Genomic DNA, 23,938 nt, shown 5'->3' on the forward strand with positions numbered 1-23,938 from the left:
TTGTGCGCTGATATTACCCACCTCATTTCATGAACAACCAATCTGAGGTATAAAGAGCCTGATCAGCTAGCTCAAGGTCAGACAGTGGCAGGCCCAGAGGTCTGACACTACAGCCAATGCCCCTGACGATCATGCAATCAACGAGTGGCCGGCGCAGGGTGAGGGCAGGTTAACCAACCCTGGGCAGAAAGCGGTTAAGGGCTGTAGGCGAGGAGGTGTTGATAATGAAGCACAGAAATGTTCCAGGATTAGTGACAGCTGGGCACAGAGGGACTATGCCCCAGTTGTGCTTTGTCCGTGAACTGTTCATTGCTAATCAAAGCCAGAGTGGGGACACAAAGCTTCCCTGCACCACAAGGAGAGACAGGTCACAGAGGTCTACAGCCCTTCAGAGAGGACAGCGATGGGAGCCTGTACATAACAGAAGACTCCCAGTGGTAGGTCACTGCAGCGAGTTTTCCAGAGCGTATTGGAGGAAAGCAATTTCTCTGAGATATCTAGCTGAATAGCAAACACATGTACCTGGCCCAGCTCCCCTTTGCAGAGACTCTTAAAAAGGCGAATTCTGAGAATTCATTATATTAAATGCCCTATTCAGTACCTCAGAGGCTGACTCGGGACATGAATGATGCTCGACATAAAGAGATCAGAGGGGTACACAGGGCTTGAATGATGGAAGACCAGGGCACAGGCTTTTTAGCTTAGTTATGCCTGTAAAAGAAAGCTGTCAATTCCCTAGTCAGGAGGCACAGATGGACTATCAGAACTCTACTACCTTATACTTTGAGTCTGAGCCTGCTGCAAGCAGTAAGGATTTAGCTGCCCTCGTTTAACTCTACAGTGTCTGTATAAGGTCCCAAATTTAACAATCTCTGCAGATCTTGTTACGGTTAAATATCTGGATCAGGAGTACTCCAGCTTTCAAATGGAGTCGAGATTTTGTGCCGAAAGGGGCAAAGCATATGAACAGCCCTGCTTAGGGAGTCGAGTATTCACACGCTTTCCGGACCTGTTGCCGCAGCCCATAGAAGGTGGCCATGGGCTCTGCAGCCTGGGGCACCGCATCCTCTGCATACACGTGGATGTCATCCTGGACGCTCTGCGCTGGCCAGAACCCAACCACGCCCCGGGCTTGGAGTTTCTTTTGACTAATCAGGGCTTTCAGCATATTTTGGGCATCACCATAGACTTTTCTGGCCTCTTCACCTATTAGGAAAACATAATAAGAATCACTTAATCATGCCAATAATAAGCAGCCGAGAATGCTTCTTTTTGAAATCACTACCTGCCCCCCACCTCCAGTAACCTCCTCCCTCTCCCGTTTCCCCTCAAATACTTCCTTGGTGCCTGTCATCAGCAGGACTTCTGGAGGAGGAGCTAGGGATCAGTGGTTCCTGCTAAGTGCAGCTCCAGCAGGCTGTTTCCCAAGCTCAAGCCATGAAATTTTTCCATTTAACAAAAGGCAGGAGCCAAATCTGTGGCTCCCAAAGCAGTCCATCAGTCAGAGAGAAAAAGCAGGCCAGATTCCTGTGTCACAGCCGTCCCTCGTGTACATGCAGTTCCCCTGACTTCACAGTGACTTCAGTGGACATGAAACAGGTCGGGAAGTGAGGTGTGGCCCTGAACCCTTTGAAGCAGCTTCAGTACCACTACCATGTGGCCTCAGCTAAAGGAAGCATCCCAGACGGGTTCTGTCTACACAAGGGAAGCCATTTTCAACCACACTGGGGAGCCAGCGGAGTTCTCGGTTCCTTCTATTGAGGGTGTGGCCCGTCCAGCTTTGCACAGGTGGCCATCAGGGAGTTATTCAGGCCACTCTCCTGCTCACCTGTGATTTCTCAGGGACGGCGGAGGACGAGAAATCCCGTTCCCGCTGCTGCACTCCTGGCTGGCTTGAGAGCCTCAACTTGTTAGCATCCTAGCATGCACACCAAGGAAAACCAGGAAACCACAAGAGGCCAGCTGCTCAGTCTCCTCTCAGCCCTGATCCCTTATTTCTAGCAGTCTGCCCTCTATCTTGCTCTGACGGGCTATGGCTTACTTTGAGTGCTTTGACATTCTGATCCCATGTCTCTGGGAGTGGGCTTTGGGAGCACCGCTAGAACCTAGGTAACTCCCCAGACACTCATAAAATGTAGTTTATTTTTCTTTAAGCATTAAATAATTAGCAGTTTGTGTACTCACCCACTTCTCCAGCTTGCCTCCCACAATCCCCCTCCCTGCATTGATGCTCAGGAACATTGGACTCCCCGCATTTCCCCAAACAGCACATGCCTCCGTGCCTTCTCACACCCCATCTCCCCTGCCTGGAATAGCCTTTTCTTCCACATGTCCCCAGTCCCAGACTCAGTAACTCCCCCTTAACTTTCAAAAAGCAGTTCCAACGCGGCCTCCTCCAGGAAGCCTTTCCGGACCTCCCAGTCTGAGGTCTATCCCCCCTTCCTGTTTCCACAGAAGCCTGTTTCGGTTCCACAGCTCAGCAGGCTGCATGGTAATTGCCCATTTCACTCACTGGCTGTACCAGCTCATCAGTTACTGTAAGGCATGGACTATATTGTATTCTTTTGTTTACCCCTAGTGCCCAGTATACAGCCCAGCATGTAACTGATGCCGATAAACATTTATTAAAAGAACGAATAAATGAGATGTCAAGCTGTGTCCTAGCAGTTTAAAAACTATTAAAAAGCTAAGCTGGTGATAGGTGGGGCCAAGATGGCAGACTAGGTAGACGTTACCTTGGATCCCTCTTGCAACAAAGACTCGGGGAAACAAGTAAATCGATCACATACATAACAATCTACGAACCCTGAACAACAAACACAGATTTAGAGACGGAGAACAAACAAACACGGGGAAGCAGCGATTGTTTTCAGAGCCTGGAGCCACCGTACCAGTCAGGTAACCTTCGGCGCCTGATTTGGGGCAGAACCCAGGGGAGCAGACGGCACAAACAAGGGGCCCAGCCCTAGCCCCTGAACTCACTCCGGGAGGGGATCCAGGCAGTTCGCGCGGGCAGCGTGGCGACGCAGCCAGTGGGACAAGTCCCCGGGAGGCAGTGACTGCTCTTGGAGCGGGGAGAGCAGCGTCCCAGCCAGGGAACCGTCCCGCCGGGATTTTGGCTGGGCGCAGGCATGGCATAAGCACGAAGAGCTGCTCTACTCCCCTGAACTAACCCTGGGAGGGGGCCCAGCAGGTTCACGCAGGCAGCGTGGCGACGCGGCCGGTGGGAGAAGTCCCCGGGAGGCAGCGACCGGTCTTGGAGCGGGGAGAACAGCGTCCCAGCCGGGACACGTGGTCACGGCACAAGCACGGGGAGCTGCTCCGCTCACCTGAACTAACCCCGGGAGGGGGCCCAGCCGGTTCGCGGCGGCGGCACGGCGACGCGGCTGGCGGGACGAGAAGTCCCCAGGAGGCAGCGACTGATTTTGGAGTCGAGAGTGCACCGTCCCAGCAGGGGAACCTTAACGTTGGGCGTGGGGCTGGCAGCAGAGGATCTGACCGTGACTCCAGCGGGGCAGACCCCCCGGGGCAATCTCCACACAGCCAGCACATATAGGCGATGTACCCCGCGGGAATCTCAGATATAATAGTCATTCCAAGCAAGACAAGCAACTCTGGCTATATTCTGAGGTGCTACTCTCCTATCTCTCTGATCCCTCCCCCACCCTCCCCAGGCGGCTTCATTAACATCCAAATAGCCTGAGCCAGAGGGAGAACTCTGATAGGGATCTGACTGCATTTTTTTTTTAGCGGATTTTCTGGAAAAACTAGTTTCCCAGTGATGGCTCGGAGACAGCAGTCCATATCAAACCACATAAAGAAGCAGACCATGACAGCTTCTCCAACCCCCCAAACAAAAGAATCAAAATCTTTCCCAAATGAAGATACAATCCTGGAATTATCAGATACAGAATATAAAAAACTAATTTACAGAATGCTTCAAGACATCACAAACGAAATAAGGCAAACGGCAGAAAAAGCCAAGGAACACACTGATAAAACTGTTGAAGAACTCAAAAAGATTATTCAAGAACATAGTGGAAAAATTAATAAGTTGCAAGAATCCATAGAGAGACAGCATGTAGAAATCCAAAAGATTAACAATAAAATTACAGAATTAGACAATGCAATAGGAACTCAGAGGAGCAGACTCGAGCAATTAGAATGCAGACTGGGACATCTGGAGGACCAGGGAATCAACACCAACACAGCTGAAAAAAAATCAGATAAAAGAATTAAAAAAAAATGAAGAAACCCTAAGAATCATGTGGGACTCTATCAAGAAGGATAACTTGCGGGTGAATGGAGTCTCAGAACAGGGAGGGGAACAGAAAACACAGAGAAAATAGTTGAAGAACTCCTGACACAAAACTTCCCTGACATGATGAAAGACGAAAGGATATCTATCCAGGATGCTTATCGAACCCCATTTAAGATTGATCCAAAAAGAAAAACACCAAGACATATTATCAACAAACTCGCCAAAACCAAAGATAAAGAGAAAATTTTAAAAGCAGCCAGGGAGAAAAGAAAGGTTTCCTTCAAGGGAGTATTAATAAGAATAAGTTCAGACTACTCAGCAGAAACCATGCAGGCAAGAAGGGAATGGGACGACATATACACAGCACTGAAGGAGAAAAACTGCCAGCCAAGGATCATATACCCAGCAAAACTCTCTCTAAAATATGAAGGCGAAATTAAGATATTTACAGATAAACACAAGTTTAGAGAATTTGCAAAAACCAAACCAAAGCTACAAGAAATACTAAAGGAAATTGTTTGGTCAGAAAACCAATAATATCAGATACCAGCACAACACAAGGTCACAAAACAGAACGTCCTGATATCAACTCAAATAGGGAAATCACAAAAACAAACGAATTAAGATTAATTAAAAAAATATATATATAAATAATACACATAACAGGGAATCATGGAAGTCAATAGGTAAAAGATCACAATAATCAAAAAGAGGGACTAAATACAGGAGGCATTGAACTGCCAGATGGAGAGTGATACAAGGCGATATACAACGATACAAGTTAGGTTTTTACTTAGAAAAATAGGGGTAAATAATAAGGTAACCACAAAAAGGTATAACAACTCCATAACTCAAGATAAAAGCCAAGAAAAACGTAACGACTCAACTAACATAAAGTCAAACACTATGAAAATGAGGATCTCGCAATTTACTAAGAAAAACGTCTCAGCACAAAAAAGTATGTGGAAAAATGAAATTGCCAACAACACACATGAAAAGGCATCAAAATGACAGCACTAAAAACTTATTTATCTATAATCACCCTGAATGTAAATGGACTAAATGCACCAATAAAGAGACAGAGAGTCACGGACTGGATAAAGAAACACGATCCATCTATATGCTGCCTACAACAGACACACCTTAGACTTAGAGACACGAACAAACTAAAACTCAAAGGATGGAAAAAAATATATCAAGCAAACAATAAGCAAAAAAGAAGAGGAGTAGCAATATTAATTTCTGACAAAATAGACTTTAGACTTAAATCCACCACAAAGGATAAAGAAGGACACTATATAATGACAAAAGGGACAATTGATCAGGAAGATATAACCATATTAAATATTTATGCACCCAATGACAGGGATGCAAGATACACAAATCAAATTTTAACAGAATTGAAAAGTGAGATAGACACCTCCACAATTATAGTAGGAGACTTCAACACACCACTTTCGGAGAAGGACAGGACATCCAGTAAGAAGCTCAATAGAGACACGGAAGACCTACTTACAACAATCAACCAACTTGACCTCATTGACTTATACAGAACTCTCCACCCAACTGCTGCAAAGTATACTTTTTTTTCTAGCGCACATGGAACATTCTCTAGAATAGACCACATATTAGGTCATAAAACAAACCTTTGCAGAGTCCAAAACATCGAAATATTACCAAGCATCTTCTCAGACCACAAGGCAATAAAACTAGAAATCAATAACAGAAAAACTAGGGAAAAGAAATCAAATACTTGGAAAATGAACAATACCCTCCTGAAAAAAGACTGGGTTATAGAAGACATCAAGGAGGGAATAAGGAAATTCATAGAATGCAACGAGAATGAAAATATTTCCTATCAAAACCCCTGGGACACAGCAAAAGCAGTGCTCAGAGGCCAATTTATATCGATAAATGCACACATACAAAAAGAAGAAAGAGCCAAAAGCAGAGAACTGTCCCTACAACTTGAACAAATAGAAAGTGAGCAACAAAAGAATCCATCAGGCACCAGAAGAAAACAAATAATAAAAATTAGAGCTGAACTAAATGAATTAGAGAACAGAAAAACAATTGAAAGAATTAACAAAGCCAAAAGCTGGTTCTTTGAAAAAATTAACAAAATTGATAAACCATTGGCCAGACTGACTAAAGAAATACAGGAAAGGAAACAAATAACCCGAATAAGAAACGAGAAGGACCACATCACAACAGAACCAAATGAAATTAAAAGAATCATTTCAGATTACTACGAAAAATTGTACTCTAACAAATTTGCAAACCTAGAAGAAATGGATGAATTCCTAGAAAAACACTACCTACCTAAACTAACACATTCAGAAGTAGAACAACTAAATAGACCCATAACAAAAAAAGAGATTGAAACGGTAATCAAAAAACTCCCAACAAAAAAAAGCCCTGGCCCAGACGGCTTCACTGCAGAGTTCTACCAAACTTTCAGAGAAGAGTTACCACTACTACCGAAGGTATTTCAAAGCATAGAAAATGACGGAATACTACCCAACTCATTCTATGAAGCCACCATCTCCCTGATACCAAAACCAGGTAAAGACATTACAAAAAAAGAAAATTATAGACCTATATCCCTCATGAACATAGATGCAAAAGTCCTCAACAAAATTTTAGCCAATAGAATCCAACAACACATCAAAAAAATAACTCACCATGATCAAGTGGGATTTATACCAGGTATGCAAGGCTGGTTTAATATCAGGAAAGCCATTAATGTAATCCATCACATAAATAAAAGACAAAAACCACATGATCTTATCAATTGATGCAGAAAAGGCATTTGACGAAGTCCAACACCCATTCATGATAAAAACTCTTACCAAAATAGGAATTGAAGGAAAATTCCTCAACGTAATAAAGGGCATCTATGCAAAGCCAACAGCCAATATCACTCTAAATGGAGAGAAGCTGAAAGCATTTCCCTTGAGAACAGGAACCAGACAAGGATGCCCTTTATCACTGCTCTTATTCAACATCGTGCTTGAAGTCCTAGCCAGGGCAATTAGGCTAGACAAAGAAATAAAAGGTATCCGGATTGGCAAGGAGGAAGTAAAGTTATCACTATTTGCAGATGACATGATCTTATACACAGAAAGCCCTAAGGACTCCTCCAGAAAACTACTGAAACTAATAGAAGAGTTTGGCAGAGTCTCAGGTTATAAAATAAACATACAAAAATCACTTGGATTCCTCTACATCAACAAAAAGAACACCGAAGAGGAAAGAACCAAATCAATACCATTCACAGCAGCCCCCAAGAAGATAAAATACTTTAGGAATAAATCTTACCAAGGATGTAAAAGACCTATACAAAGAAAACTACAAAGCTCTACTACAAGAAATTCAAAAGGACATACTTAAGTGGAAAAACATACCTTGCTCATGGATAGGAAGACTTAACATAGTAAAAATGTCTATTCTACCAAAAGCCATCTATACATATAACCCACTTCCGATCCAAATTCCAATGTCATATTTTAAGGGGATAGAGAAACAAATCACCAATTTCATATGGAAGGGAAAGAAGCCCCGGATAAGCAAAACATTACTGAAAAAGAAGAAGAAAGTGGGAGGCCTCACTCTACCTGATTTCAGGAGCTATTATACAGCCACAGTAGTCAAAACAGCCTGGTACTGGTACAACAACAGGCACATAGACCAATGCAACAGAATTGAGAACCCAGATATAAATCTATCCACGGATGAGCAGCTGATATTTGACAAAGGACCAGTGTCAGTTAATTGGGGAAAAGATAGTCTTTTTAACAAACGGTGCTGGCATAACTGGATATCCATTTGCAAAAAAATGAAACAGGACCCATACCTCACGCCATGCATAAAAACTAACTCCAAGTGGATCAAAGACCTAAACATAAAGACTAAAACGATAAAGATCATGGAAGAAAAAATTGGGACAACCCTAGGAGCCCTAATACAAGGCATAAACAGAATACAAAACATTACCAAAAATGATGAAGAGAAACCCGATAACTGGGAGCTCCTAAAAATCAAACACCTATGCTCATCTAAAGACTTCACTAAAAGAGTAAAAAGACCACCTACAGACTGGGAAAGAATTTTCAGCTCTGACATTTCAGACCAGTGCCTGATCTCTAAAATCTACATGATTCTGTCAAAACTAAACCACAAAAAGACAAACAACCCAATCAAGAAGTGGGCAAAGGATATGAACACACATTTCACTAAAGAAGATATTCAGGCAGCTAACAGATACATGAGAAAATGCTCTCGATCATTAGCCATTAGAGAATTGCAAATTAAAACTACGATGAGATTCCATCTCACACCAGCAAGGCTGGCATTAATCCAAAAAACACAAAATAATAAATGTTGGAGAGGCTGCGGAGAGATTGGAACTTTTATACACTGCTGGTGGGAATGTAAAATGGTACAACCACTTTGGAAATCTATCTGGCGTTATCTTAAACAGTTAGAAATAGAACTACCATACAACCCAGAAATCCCACTCCTCGGAATATACCCTAGAGATACAAGAGCCTTCACACAAATAGATATATGCACACCCATGTTTACTGCGGCTTTGTTTACAATAGCAAAAAGCTGGAAGCAACCAAGGTGTCCATCAACGGATGAATGGGTAAATAAATTGTGGTATATTCACACAATGGAATACTACACATCGATAAAGAACAGTGACAAATCCGTGAAACATTTCATAACATGGAGGAACCTGGAAGGCATTATGCTGAGTGAAATTAGTCAGAGGCAAAAGGACAAGTATTGTATAAGACCACTATTATAAGATCTTGAGAAATAGTAAAAACTGAGAAGAACACATACTTTTGTGGTTACAAAGGGGGGAGGGAAGGAGGGAGGGAGGGAGAAGGTTTTTTATTGATTAATCAGTAGATAAGAACTGCTTTAGGTGAAGGGAAAGACAACACTCAATACATGGAAGGTCAGCCCAATTGGACTGGACCAAAAGCAAAGAAGTTTCCGGGATAAAATGAATGCTGCAAAGGTCAGCGGAGCAAGGGCGGGGGTCTGGGGAACATGGTTTGAGGGGACTTCTAAGTCAATTGGCAAAATAATTCTTTTATGAAAACATTCTGCATCCCACTTTGAAATGTGGCGTCTGGGGTCTTAAAGGCTAACAAGCGGCCATCTAAGATGCATCAATTGGTCTCAACCCACCTGGAGCAAAGGAAAATGAAGAACACCAAGGTCACACGACAACTAAGAGCCCAAGAGACAGAAAGGGCCACATGAACCAGAGACCTACATCATCCTGAGACCAGAAGAACTAGTTGGTGCCCGGCCACAATCGATGACTGCCCTGACAGGGAGCACAATAGAGAACTCCTGAGGGAACAGGAGATCAGTGGGATGCAGATCCCAAATTCTCATAAAAAGACCATACTTAATGGTCTGACTGAGACTAGAGGAATCCCGGCGGCCATGGTCCCCAGACCTTCTGTTGGCACAGGACAGGAACCATCCCCGAAGACAACTCATCAGACATGAAAGGGACTGGTCAGCGGGTGGGAGAGAGATGCTGATGAAGAGTGAGCTAATTATATTAGGTGGACACTTGAGATTGTGTTGGCAACTCTTGTCTGGAGGGGGGATGGGAGGATAGAGAGAGAGGGAAGCTGGCAAAATTGTCACGAAAGGAGAGACTGAAAGGGCTGACTCAATAGGGGGAGAGCAAGTGGGAGTACGGAGTAAGATGTATGTAAACTTATATGTGACAGACTGATTGGATTTGTAAACGTTCACTTGAAGCTTAATAAAAGTTAATTAAAAAAAAAAGCTAAGCTGGTAAGGTACATTGAATTGCTTAATATGGCCCTTCTAGCCATAGTCTTTGTGACTACCACACAATGATTGGGTGGGATGATGCAAATAACGTGCTTGTGGCCCAAGGGGATTGGACAGCATGCTGCTAATGCAAATAAGGTGTATGGAACTCTTGTGGAGGGTGGGACAATGCAAATAAGGTATATGGAACCTTAATGAGGGAATTGGTCTGTTTTGCCATCCCGCTAGGCTTAAGAGAGAGCTAATCCCAGGGCAGAGGGAGACCTCACTACCACGAAGAAAGAAAAGCCAGGAGTGCAGCATGTCCTTTGGACCCGGGATTCCTGCACTGAGAAGCTTCTAGACCCAGGAGATAGGGAGAAAGATTTCTAACACCAGATATGGCAAGAAGCAGCAGCAGAGAAACGGCGGAAGCAGAACCAGGAGACTGGCAGGAGATGGCAAGGTGGGCTTCCTGGCCCACACGGCAAGACAGCTGACTGCCTTTGGGCAGGAGGCTTGCTGGTGGAGTGGGGTGCCTCTGGGCACTTATCAGTGGAACTATGGAGCTTTGTAACACTACCCAAGCAGCGCAGAGGCCGGGCCGGCCCGAGAAGCCCACGGCACCAAGGGGCTGAGGGCCAAGGAGAGGTCTGCCTGTGGGCACGGCTGAGAAGCTGCCCTGTGTCCTGAGTCATTCTTGATCCTGAATTGTAACCTGTTACTTCCCTAACAATCCCCATAATCTTGAGTGTTGTCTGTGAGTTCTATATGGCCATTCCAACAAATTATTGAACCCAGTAGAGAAGTAGAGTGCTGCGAAAGGGACAGCTGGTGTCAGAATTGGTAAGATGGCTGGAGAGCAGAGATATGCCTGACCTCCACCTCATAAGACTCAGCCTTGGGCTGTTGATATTGTCTCTCCCCTCCCTCCTGAAGTTAAAGGAGGTCAGGCTCCCCACCACACCACCATTTTTATAGCAGGTGAACAATATGAAAGCAGCACTATCCTGCATAATCCAAATCCATTGTTTATCACTTATTCTTATCTTCAAAGTCCCTTGAATATCAGTGGCAGGAAGGGACTTACTGAACTAACCTACTGTCTTGTCGTTAAATATCTTGGGGAAGCCTCGGTTAGGGTATTTTCCTCGGAGTTGCCAGACGTCAAAGAAAGGCTTCCAGTCAATGTAGTCCACCAGCTTCCACAGGTCATAGTCTTCAAAGACTCGAGTCCCCATAAACGTGGGCTTCACTACAGGAAGGAAATACCGGTTGTCAATGGTAACACCAGGGGCCTGGTACTGAGCAGCCTCCCGCCCAGGCACTGCCTAGTAGAGGCCTCCCCCCAGCTCCTCAGTTGCTCTGTGACTCCCACGGTCTGTCTTACTCCTGTCACTCGTAGGAGTTGTTTTACAAAGAGGGGAACTTTAAATTATCTCAGAGAAGGAGTAATCCTGCATCGAATCTCAAATAAAGTTATTCGTCCAATGCAGCTGACTACACCAGCCTTGGAGACTCCTCCCTCCACCCTTCCACCCCCAAACCTCTCCCAAGAAAAAGAAAAACTTGTGGCTAATCTTTGTTTGTATAATTGAAGAAAATAATAAAATAAAGGCCACTGCAGACATATATACTAAGCCATTTCTATAAAGTTTAAAAACATGAAACACTAATCTATATTGTCTACTGCTACATATGCACATAGTACAAGTATGAGGAAATGCGCGGAAATGAAGCATCAAATTCAGGACTGCGGTTATTTAAGCAGGGGAGGGAGAGGAAACAGGACCAGGAAGGGCCACAGAGGACACCTCCACTACAGTGTATTATTATTTCTTTAAATGGATGGTTATTTCTCAAGCTGGCTAGTGCGTACACACGGATGTCAATATACTATTCTTTATACTTCTTCGTGAGTTTAAAATACATGATACTTTGCACAATACTAAAGGCTTCAGAGACAAGGTGCTGCTGCGTTTTCTGGGGACACTGAGGGCCACTACACTGCAGGGCCGAGCACCAGGTGGGCTCAGGACAGGCCAGGAGGTGATGACGCCCTGGCTTCACACCCCTCATCACTGGCGCTGTTCTGATCTGTGATGCAGGAATCAGAGACCTTCCGACACTTCCCATCTCAGGTGTTCTGGGATACAATATTAGTCTCAAGAATATTTTTCTCTCCTTGATGGTAAAAAGTCAGAGATGAGAGTGCAAGAAAAGAAAAGTCCGAACAGCTTATGAATTTTGCCCGAAACTATCTACTTCTTTCACACTTTTTCACAGTAACTCTTTCCCATTTGGCCTTTGGCATCTTTTTACTACATAAAACAATCTCTTCTTTGGAAATATTCTATTATGTTGATTTTTCTGGGTAACAAAGTTTGTACCGTCCCTTTATAGAGAAACCAAAATGAAAGTCCAGAAACCCTTCTGATTCAAGTTGATTCCTGGCTGAAAAGGCAGGGAGAAACACCTTGCTTCATAGAAGTGGAAGGACTTTATTCCTGAGTAAGTTTATCTGCCAGAGTTGAAGATTCGTGTGTAAAACCTTTGAGAAAAGAACCCTACTTCCTCCCTTTATCTACTTTCTGCAATTCCTCTGAGACTGGATCATCCTCACAAACATTTCTGAGGTAGGCTCCTCAGGGGACTCAATAGCCCTTCGGGCGGCAGGTACAAGCCTTTCCATGGACTCGTACCCACTCCAGAGGTGTCACCACTGCCGCCCTCGCACAACCACCTGCCTTCAGAGGACTGTTTCTACCAACACATTGTTTGGATGTTTGACTTGGTTAAAAATCTCTTGTGCTACTATTCCAATTCCATTGTGAAAGGTAAAGAACTGATAATAATAGTTCAGGAACATACAGTGATTTATGTTTTTCAAAGGTTTTCACATGGTATCTTATTCTCACACTATTTCCATAAAGTAACTCCTTCTTTATATATTAAAGGCTGTCAAACATGGAAGTAAGATGCTCAAAGTCTCTCAGTGAATCAGACAGGAGCTAAGTCAGTATTAGAGCTCAGGCCCCTCAACTTCCAGTATAGCGTCCTTTCTACTATGCCACACTGAACTCGGCAGAAACGAAATCAGAACGAAGAACACCTATTCCAATTTCATCCCCTGAACTCCACTGAGCATGTATAGAATTACAGATGTTACAAGCAATGAATGCTGATTTGAGATATTACCTCGGAAATATGGATCCAATTAATATAACCCCTGTTCACCCTGGCTCAGTTTTACATTTGTATCGCATGCCTCTCTGAGCCTGTCAAAACATCTGACATGTTCTATTCCCTTGTGAACACCTAGGTAAGATAGGAAAGGTGGCTAGAAATAAAAAAGGGAAGAAATGAAAAAGAGAGCAGCATTCAGAGAGAGAATGAAGGAGGGAACAAGAAATAGGGAATCCTGCCTTTGCTGAAATGTTTAAAATGTTTTAAAAGACTGCTAAATGCTAAGGCATCTTCCCTTTCAGACATTTCATGTCTATACCTGGACCCAGTGGAGACCTCGGCCACCTCAGTTATAGTAGCACCCAGGCACGTCCGTGGAGCTTGTTCACAAGCTGAAGGAGGCCCACTCAAGCACAGCACAAAGGAATGAATATGGGTTTACAAGACATTTCAAAGAAAGGGTTCTAGTAACCTTTTAAGTTGTTAAACTTTCCCAAAACTCAGTTTCTTCAAATTACAACAAGGACAATACCCACATTTATAAGAGTAGTCTCAAGGACCTAGTGAGTTGACACGGGTAAATCTCAGGAGAGTGTTTGGCCTGTGACAGGCTCTCTACATGTGATACCTATTCACATTTATTTACAATCATCACTGTCAGACACAGTTAAGAGTTAGTTTGATTTTACAACCAAGCAAGCGCACACATCTACGGCACCAGTCAGTTATTACGTGCAGTCTTTCTCCAACCAGCAGCCAAACAGACCTGGGTGAGGCTCTGACAGCCAGTCAATATGGAGACCGTTTTTTCTGGCTTGACTTAAAGGTAAGTATCTTCTCTCCTATTTAAAAAAAAAAAAAAAAAAAGGTTATTTAGTAAGAATCCTTGAGCTTTTTCAGTTATTACTACGAAAGCATGTTCAAGAAAGCCAGTATATAAGTTTTGCAAGAAAACAAATCCTTTTATTAATGAAAATCATTATCTGAACAAATGCTCCCCTTTCCTTCCACTATAGCTTCGCATCAGCATCACAGCAATATAAAGATTCAGTAAGCAGCCATTCCCTATCGATATACAGTCATGAGGCTGACTGGACAGCCCTAACTGTGAGGTAAGAAGAAGCTGGGGTGGTAACAGGCCTGCCATCTAACACCCCTCTAGGTCCATAAGGCAGATCTAAGAAACCATCAGTTAGGGACAAACTTAAGGAGAGGGAAAAAGCCCACCAGTGTCTTATAGTCAGCACTACAGAAATGTTTGTTTTCTTCACAGTTTGTCATCTCATTTCGCTTGCCTAACAATCTCCCAATATACCCCTGCCCCCAGAAGTCCACCGGGCTGATAACCAGGAAGAAATATCCCAATGCCTTCTAAAGGGTGATCATGCCACTCTTGACTGATTCCCTGAAGCGCGCCTAGAGAAGGGTGGTTCCTGAAACGTTACTGCCACACAGCCAGTGTTGGGCAGTACAAGGGAAGAAGCTTACAGGTCCTGTTTAACGCCTGCATTTTCTTCCATTATTTCCTCAGGAACAAGGGACTATGGAGGTCATTTCAGTACACTGTTTAAGTTCCTGTTTTCCTGCTGGGTAAGGACTCATGTTTTATTCATTAGCATAACTGTGGTATCTAGCACAGCACCTAACACCTACTGGGTGCCCAACAAATGTTTGTCTGAATAAACAAAATTAATTTTAATAAAACCAAAAAGTATTGGGAGCTTTGACACTAAAGTTGATTCAAGCTAGAAAATAGAACTTGTCTAAAATGATCTTAGGCCTTTACCCTCCTTAAGTACATAAGGTCATAATAAAAACTGTAGCTTCACTGTATTACCCAACTAAGCAAAAACCTGTTTCTTTCACTTACCTTGAGAGACTCATAATGGTCTTGTCTAATATCTTCATATTCCTCCATGATTTCCTCAAAATATTCATCCTTCAGATTTTCATCTAATAGTTGAGAACACTGAAATGCAAAATAAAGCCCAGTAGCCACAATCAATGCCCATGGAATCAGAAGTCATGAAATCAAAGGGCGTATTGCACAGGGCAAAACTTCTACAACAGATCTCTTTAAAATGTTAAAAAAGCCAAGATATTACTTTGAGGACTAAGGTGCACCTGACCCAAGGCATGGTATTTTCAATCACCTTATATGCATGGGAAAGCTGGACAATAAATATGAAAGACTGCAGAAGAATTGATGCCTTTGAATTATGGTGCTGGCAAAGAATATCGACTATACTACCCAGTGCCATTGAGTCAATTCCGACTCATAGCAACCCTACACGACAGAGTAGAACTGCCCCGTAGAGTTTCCAAGGAATGTCTGGCAGATTCAAACTGCTGACCCTTTGGTTAAAAAAAAAGCAGCCGTAGATTGACCATACCATGAACAAACAATTCTGTCTCAGAGGAAGCACAGCCAGAATGCTCCTTAGAAGTGAGGCTTGCGAGGCTTCATCTCACATACTTTGGACATGTTATCAGAAGGGACCAGTCTCTGGAGAAGGACATCATGCTTTGTAAAGTAGAGGGTCAGTGAAAAGATGAAGACCCTCGACGAGATGGATTGACACAGTGGCTGCAATAGTGGGCTCAAAAATAGCATCAACTGTGAGGATGATGCAGGATCAGGCAGCGTTTTGTTCTGTTGTACATAGGGTCCCTATGAGTTGGAAGCAACTTGAAGGCACCTAACCACCACCACCACCATAGAGCAGCAAGAACAGGTAAAAAATGTACAGTAATGGTCAGTCCCAGTGGCACCTCCTTCAGAAAGCTTTCCCCACACCACTGCCTTTCTTTCACCATCTCTGCCAATTCCTGCCTGGGTTAGGTATTCTTCTTCAGTGGGTCAAAGCTTATTGCCACATACCCCACAAGCTCCTAGGGCTACTCAGTAAGCCATAAAAAAAAAAAGCTAGCATCAAGTACAGTTTGCTTATAACTATGACTATCCAGTTAGTAGAAGAATAACTGCCATTAGAGCTCAAAATAAAAGTACAAAGGACAAAAAGCCTGGCACTGATCACCTCAGTTCAAAAATCAAGCACTGCTCCTGCATTCTCCAGTGGGACTTCCTAACACATACGCAAAAGGCAGGGAAGTTCAGTATCATCATCTAAAATTGTGGAAGTTGAGCTGCATGATGGCTAACGTGCCTATCAACTTTACTATGTGACTTTTCTAAGTATCTCTAGTAGCAATCCAATCACATGTGACTCAGTAAAAAAAAAACAATCATCTTATTAAGGAATATGGTCAGAAAATGCTATTGTGGCAGGCCTAAACAGGGGCTCACAAATGGTGTTCATGCCACAAAGCATTTCCCAGCCTCACGTTCCAGTCACTTCAGCAGAATCCTCATTTACAGAACCCAGCAGAGCTAAAAGAGGATGAGGGTCTGCTACTTCTGAGCGCCCCCCGCCCCCAGTACATGCAGCTAGTGTTTGAAAACAGTGCTATGTTCTGCTGGATTATAAACTCTGAGAAGTCAAACCCGAATGTCCTTAACACCCAAAGAAGAATTACAGTACCCTGTAATTACAAGGTACTACAGGGTTGCTACGAATCAGCATCGACTCGATGGCAATGGGTTTGATTATTTTTGTTTGTTTGTTTATTAGGTAGACAGAACAGACTGCTACAGCCTGCCGGCTCTTTCTCCCTCTCATAGAGCCCCCAGCTCCACAGCCACAGCGACAGCCACTCAGATGAGTTACTACTCTGGCCCAGTCTGACTTGTTGGGTGAAAACAGGTCTGTGGCCAATACATGGCCAATACACATGATCTGGAAACCCTGGTGGTGTAGTGGTTAAGTGCTACGGCTGCTGACCAAAGGGTCGGCAGCTGGAATTCACCAGGCGCCCCTTGGAAACTCTATGGGGCAGTTCTACTTTGTCCTGTAGGGTTGCTATGAGTCGGAATCAACTCAATGGCACCGGGTTTTCTGGGCGTATACGTGATCCTTCCACAAAAATGTCAAAATCCACCACTGTGTTTTCATGCCAATGAAAACCACTGAGACACATTATAGCTTTCATTTTCTTTCTTTTATTTTGTATTGTTCACGATAATATCTTTACCTGCGATCAGAGCAGTCAGAACAATGTGAGCAGCATGGGAAGAGGGAGTAAGTTGAATAGATATTTTCATTTAAAAAGAACTAAATATTGGGCACTTTTTTTTACTAGAAAAGAAAGTGAAGGACATATTCAGGCCTAAATCTCCAGCCAGTAAGTAGCTGCTTGCATCTGAGAGCCTTCTCAAATACATCAGACAGCTAACACACAGTCCTGTCCCGTGTTCACTGCAGTTATATTAACAGACTCTGAACCAACGACCAATGTAAACAAATTACAACATTTACTCCTGAAAGTGTCACTAGCAACCACCCAAATGATTGCTCACTGGACGTAGGTCTGAGTAATTCCAAAACGTGGCCATTCTCTGTCTACGAAAAGAGCTAAATAAACACTGATGGCCGCCAGGCTGAGCCAAATGGCAACCAGCCCCAAGTCACAAAGCCTAGTCCTCGGCCCAGATGCCTCTAACTCTTAAAGACATTGAAGGGACCTGCCCTCCAAAAGGGAATCAAAGAACCAATTTCTGCCCAGTTAAGTGTGTGTTCTGCATATAGGGAAAATGCTACCACCGGGTATTCAAATAGGCACAACAGCCTTGTCTGCAAATGGAAAAATGTTCAGAGCCATTGGTTAGCATCTGAAAATAGCAACAAGCTTTAAAAAGGGGCCCAATGGTTAACTCAATTATGGACCTGATCCAAGCTCCTAAGAGCCATAATCCAAAAGTAAGATCCGAGACATGGTTTAAAATTGAGTTGTAGAAATGTAACTTATTTGCACATTAGTCTCTGTCAGTGGTAAACATAAAATTGTAATTTTATGATTCCAGCCCGATTTAATTTTATCTTTTTTAACAAAGGGGAATTGTTAAATATGAATGGAAGCAAGTTTAAAGTGGCACAGAGTGAAACCACCTGCACTCAAACACCATGCCTATCACTCGGGAGAGTCACCAACCTCTTCATCCCCCCATTTCATCTCTAAAATGGGCATGATAAAAGTTCTACGTCATGAGGTTACTCTGAGGATTAAATAAAATAACCCATGTAAAGCGCTTAGCATAGTGCCCGGCACACTGGAAGTGTTCAGTAAGTGATAGTGGTTATTGCATAACGTTTATGTAAATAAGTTCACAGATTGAAAGAAATCCCTTGGCTCGGGCTGTGTGCTACACCTGTCACCAGGGCTCCTCAGTAAATTTCCTCACCTGCAAAATGTGAAGACTGGACTAGGTCCAAACCAAACCCGCTGCTGTGGAGTCAACTCCGACAATGGCCGTGAGCATCAGAGCAGAAGAGTGCTCCACAGGGATTTTAATGGCTGATTTTGTGGAAGTACATCACCAAGTCTTTCTTCCGAGGAGCCTCTGGGTGGACTTGAACCTCCAACCTTTTGGTCAGCAGCCAAGTGCATTAACTGTTTGTGCCACTCAGGGACTCTGGACTAGATCAGTGGTTTTCAAATTGTGCTTTTGGTGAGAATTAGGAGTAGGATGAAGGACAAGGGGGCTGCTCTCCTCTTATTTGTACCATACGGAGCTTCCAGGAAAGCTTTCATTTGAACAAAAGGTTCTGTGGCTAAAATAAACTTGAGAACCATTGAACTACATGGTTTATTTCCTCCAGGTGTTATATTCTATTATTCAGTGAAACTAACAAAACATATCACAAGATAGGATATGCAGGCTTTGAGAATTAGGCTTTGCTGAAGGAAAAAAGCAGGGACAGACATTTGAGTCATTTGTTTATTATATTCACTGAGAGACAGATTCTATTATTCTGGGTTTTGAAGAGCTGGCAATTATTTCTTTGTCTTTGGGTACGGTCAACTGGCCCACTCCCAGGTTAAGTGTTTTTCCGACTGGAAATAGATCAGTTTAAAAATTCTATATTCCTTGGAATTCTGGCAGTGGACTCAAGTAAGTGTGTATTTGTAAATGGCTGAAAAATCTCTCTGGGTTATAGCTATTATCTCTATGGTCAAAGGTGTCTCTTTTGGTCCCATTCTTGCCTCTCAGAGCAGCCTGCCTGGCTGCTTACTGCAGTAGATGGCATTTGGAAGCCCAGGATAGACTTGTCTGATTTCCTTCCAGCAATGCAAGACGCTGCAGCAGCACTACCACATGCCTGAGGCTGCTGTTTTACATTTTTAAAATAGAATTGGACAGAAATAAATAGAAGATTCTCAGTAAAATCCTCAATTCTTAAAGCTATCTTTGTTCTTCCTTTACAATGCATCTGCAATAAGACGTTGAACCCCATACTCACCACCACCACGCTCTTGGACGCATCCAGGACGTGGATTACAGGGGCACTGTATCTTGGAGCTATTTTAACCGCTGTGTGGGTTCTGAAAAGAGGGGTCAGGAAGACAAACACATCCATCACCAATGACAGCTCCTGCGCAACCCTTGTTCAGAACCATTAGAATTAATGTGTTTCTACAGTGTTTTCTAGAAAAAGGGTTCAAGGTACTTATAAATATTGAACTTCAAATTTCCCCTGTGAAACAACAACTTTCTCCCCATACTTTTTAAAGAAGGGGAAGTCAAAGTGAAAAGACATGAACTGATTGACCCCAGCTACCAAAGAATTCTGTGACAAAACGTCCTCAACTTTCTGAGGACCAGCCCATGACCTCGTACTCCCTGGTAGCCTGTCTGAACTCAGGGAAGTAACCTGTCCCAGGCAATTACACTTTGCTGTTGTTTAAGGGTGGAATTGAGTTCCTTCCTCCAAATGAGCTGGGACAGCAGCCAGGGCCCCAGGGGCATCAGGAGCTAGGAGAGGAGGCACTGCCGGCACTGGCCATAGCTCTCTAGCTGCTGCACCCCTATTCAAGTGGGGGCACCAATACCGCTTGGTCCCACAGCCACTTTGTACTTTTAATCAGGAACCCTGGGCCCAAAATTCCACATGAAAACAACAGAGGAAAAAGCAATAAAAATATATTCTAAGGCTGGATCAGTCCCAAATTCCTATTGCCAAACCTGAAAATGTCAGTACAGAGAAAGAAATACCCTTTAATCCTTAAATTTAATTAACTAAAGTGCAAAACAAATTGCCCACTGATTACCGAAAGTTTACAGCAATAGCATAGGCTACAGATCTGCTATTTCATTAAAGAACATAACAAATTGAGGTGAGAATTGAAAATGTATGTGCCTTCCCTTCTAGGAGTTAAACCAGGGCTCTGAAGCTGGGACAGGAAGTATGGACTCTGCCATAATTTCTTTCTCCTCCTTCTGACATAGTTTTAAAAATAGCAATAGAATATTAAAGGTGTAATGTATACACGAGTTTGTTTTTAACAGGCTTCTCAGGGAAAGTTTGAAAAACTCATTCATAATGAGACAGACAAGATCACAAACACTCAGCCTGTTCTCTCTTTCCAAGAGTATCTCTATGTATAAACAGTACACAGAAGACTAAAGCCTAAGCCACAAGAATGGAGCTGTAAATTGAAGTTCAAGCATAAGTCAGTCAGTACAAGAGAGACACCTTCTGGCCTGGGAGGCTGGGGTCCAGAGCAGCAGCAGGAGCCCAACCATGGCCTGGGCTAGCCAAAAGATGACCTGCTTTGTGTCTACTACAGGCACAGGAACTAAAGTACTGAAGATGTCTTAGTATTCTACAAGGGGGAGAATTTTCAAACAGTTATTTAAAAAAAAAAAAAAAAAAAGGGAGGAAGCCACTCCCAGTTACAAAACAAAACATAAGTCAGACTTAGCTGGCTTTCTTTTCTTTAGATGGTAAGCTCCCTAAGCGTATGAACACGCCTCAATATACATTCTGCATGGAGCTACTCAAGAAAACATTAAGTCTAATGCAGCTGAGATGACCTTCTCTTAAAGAAAACCAGTACCATTTTAAATATTTAAACTCGAAACAATTAATATATATTAAGTATTCCACATAGGGTTCTCAGTGTTAATTCTAGCCATTCCTTCTTTGATGATCTTCTAGACAAGGCATTGAGAAGAAAGTGATGGATTTCACTACTAAAAAATAAATAAAGCAAAATACTGCTTTGCAACATAAGAAATGACAAAGCTATACGAGTAGAGACATGCAATTTGAGCCTGCTCTTCCCAAAGTACTTCTGGTTCCTTATAAAATAATATGCCCGGAATCTACTTCCTTTCTTCTAAGTTATCCTTGATGCAAACTCCTCTAGCTAGAAGAAGGCTTCTTTCTGAAGTCTGAAAAGATGCAAAACATCTGACCCTTTCCTCTCCTTCCTACATGCCAAGAGCAAACGGTTAGAATCTGGGGCTGGATTTCAGGTCCAATCTCTGCTAAGGCACTCGCTGACACTTAGGATTCCATTCCAGTCACCTTCCACACTTGCCAAATGGGCACAGTAGTGTTAAACTCAGAAGAGAGAAACCTGAGATCTTTTTAAAACACTTGGAAAAAGAGCAAGTACTCCAAGCCTTTATTTCATATCATACCTATTCCAGAAATGGTTTAAGGCATTTTACATAAATGCAGCATGATAAAATAATTTAAAAATTGATGAGAAAAATGAGAGAAAGGAAAAATAAAGATAGAATCAGGAATGAGATTAGCATATAAAATTCATTCCATGAAATCTCATACACAGGCCTGAACTCTGAGTTTCCCTGTGGTCAAAGCAAAGAGGAAGATAAAATCAGTTACATGATTCAGCAACATACTCCTATAGATTTAAAAAAAAAAAAAAATGCAGAAAATTACCAATGTGTAATTGGTCATGTAATGTGACTTCCTGTTGAATTCTCCAAGGTAAGTTTTACAAAATGTAATTGAAAAAGACTTCTTACAGTTATAGGCTATAAGTAAATTAACAATTCAGAGCTAACTGTCAGGACTTATTATGCCCTTGAGAAGTTCTATAGCCCTTCCGTTGGTGGTTAATGGGGCTGGATTTCCATTAACGTCATTTCTAGCTTGTGATATCAAAACCATCTACATTACAGAATGTTCAGCTTTCTATTCTCCTATGGGTACAGGTTAAAAAGGGACACTCCCACAGACTTCCACACAGATTTGACACCAAGGCCATATGGCCCTTTCAACCTCTCCAAGGAGCCTCCTCTGGACAGTCTTACACTTCATTTAGAGTGCCCTGGGGTTACAGTTCTAATTCTGTCCTGCCACTTTAGGGCACTAATGTCTGGAAGAGCTATGAGGTTATATCCCCTCAGACACATGCTTTTAACTCACAAGTCCTGTGCCATTACCTGCTAAAATGTGATTAGCAAAGGAAAGAACTGGGCTACAGCTGAGGCCTTCAACACGTCTATAAAGACCTCTCAGAGGGATTCCTGGACAATTCAAACTCCTGAACACTTCTAGCAAATATGACTCTCCTTGGAGTAGGTAGCATTCTTATATAGACACAGAAAACCCTAACCATAAAGGAAAAGACTGATGAATCAAACTTCATAAAAATTAAGAACTTTCATTATCCAAAAGACATGACTAAGAGTGTAAAAAGGTAATCCAGATTAGAAGAATCTATTTGTAACATATACTCCTGATAAATGACTTGTATCCAATATGAATAAAGAATGTCTACAAATTAATAAGAGGCAAAATATCCAATTAAAAAGCACATTCAAACACCCAATATACACATAAAAAGGTGCTCAAATCATCCATGGACTTCCAGAAGAACAAGCAAATCTGTCTTGGAAGAACTACAGTCAGAATGCTCATTAGAAGCAAGGATGGTAAAACTTCATCACACATACTTTGGATATGTTATCACAACGGACCAGTTCCCAGAGAAGGACATCATGTTTTGGTAAAATAGAGGGTCAGTGAAATAGAGGAAGACCCTCCACATGATGGAAAGACACAGTGGCTGCAACAATGGGCTCAAACATAGCAACAATTGTGAGGTGGTGCGTGACCAATCAGTGTTTTGTTCTGTTGTACACAGGGTCGCTATGAGTCGGAACCGACTCGACAGCACTTAACAGCAACAAGAAAGATATAACTACACACCCATAAGGATAAAATTTAAGAGAATATGGGAGTGTAAACTGATACAATTACTTTGGAAAACTACCTGACAATATCTGATGAAGAGGATCATATGCATAGTAATTCTGCTTCAGAGCAGAAGTGCATACATACGTGCCCTAAAGCTCATACAGGAATGTTCATAGCAATACTCTTTGCAGTAGCCCCAAACCAGAAAAGCCCAAATGCCCATCAAGAATAGAAGAGTATAATGTAAAAATATCATACAATGGAAGAGTATATCACAAAAAGAAAAAACTATGCTGTAATGAGGTTGGAGCTCACAGACATGTTGAGTGAAAAAAGCTAGACAAGAATAATACATACAATATTCAATCAGACCCCTGCTTCAAGACAGGTAGCAGGCACAAGTTCAAGCAAAGTCTTTGTGCCAAAAAAAAAACCACACACACACACAACTTCTCCATCCAGTTTGACTTCAAGAGAGGTAAGAGTTCATTAGAAATCTCCGGAATTGAATAGGAGGTAAGAGGATTAGGAAAAAGATAAGTGCAAATCAAAGGAATCTAAAAAAAGACAAGGAGTGGGGAAATCACAAAGGAGTTTCCTATTC

The 23,938-nt window shown here is 42.6% G+C and overlaps 1 protein-coding gene across 9 annotated transcripts in view; it reads right to left on the reverse strand.

Moving 5' to 3' along the window:
- Positions 1-23,938, reverse strand: part of MTR (5-methyltetrahydrofolate-homocysteine methyltransferase) — a 141,141-nt gene that overhangs the window by 10,897 nt on the left and 106,306 nt on the right. For 8 of the 9 annotated variants that reach the window (XR_007515227.1, XR_007515228.1, XM_049867946.1 and 5 more), the window contains 5 exons: positions 19,621-19,702; positions 15,132-15,230; positions 14,028-14,103; positions 11,175-11,330; positions 1,010-1,206 (listed from right to left, as the gene is read on the reverse strand). Coding sequence is in view for 7 of the 9 variants with exons in the window: in XM_049867946.1 (XP_049723903.1) it covers positions 1,010-1,206; positions 11,175-11,330; positions 14,028-14,103; positions 15,132-15,230; positions 19,621-19,702 (610 nt within the window). In the remaining 2 variants the exon portion in view is untranslated. The remainder of the gene's footprint in view (positions 1-1,009; positions 1,207-11,174; positions 11,331-14,027; positions 14,104-15,131; positions 15,231-19,620; positions 19,703-23,938) is intronic. The other variant, XM_049867948.1, reaches the window with a different exon arrangement.

This window comes from Elephas maximus, chromosome 24 (genome assembly GCF_024166365.1).
Source record: "Elephas maximus indicus isolate mEleMax1 chromosome 24, mEleMax1 primary haplotype, whole genome shotgun sequence".
Classification (NCBI taxonomy): Eukaryota; Metazoa; Chordata; class Mammalia; order Proboscidea; family Elephantidae; genus Elephas; species Elephas maximus.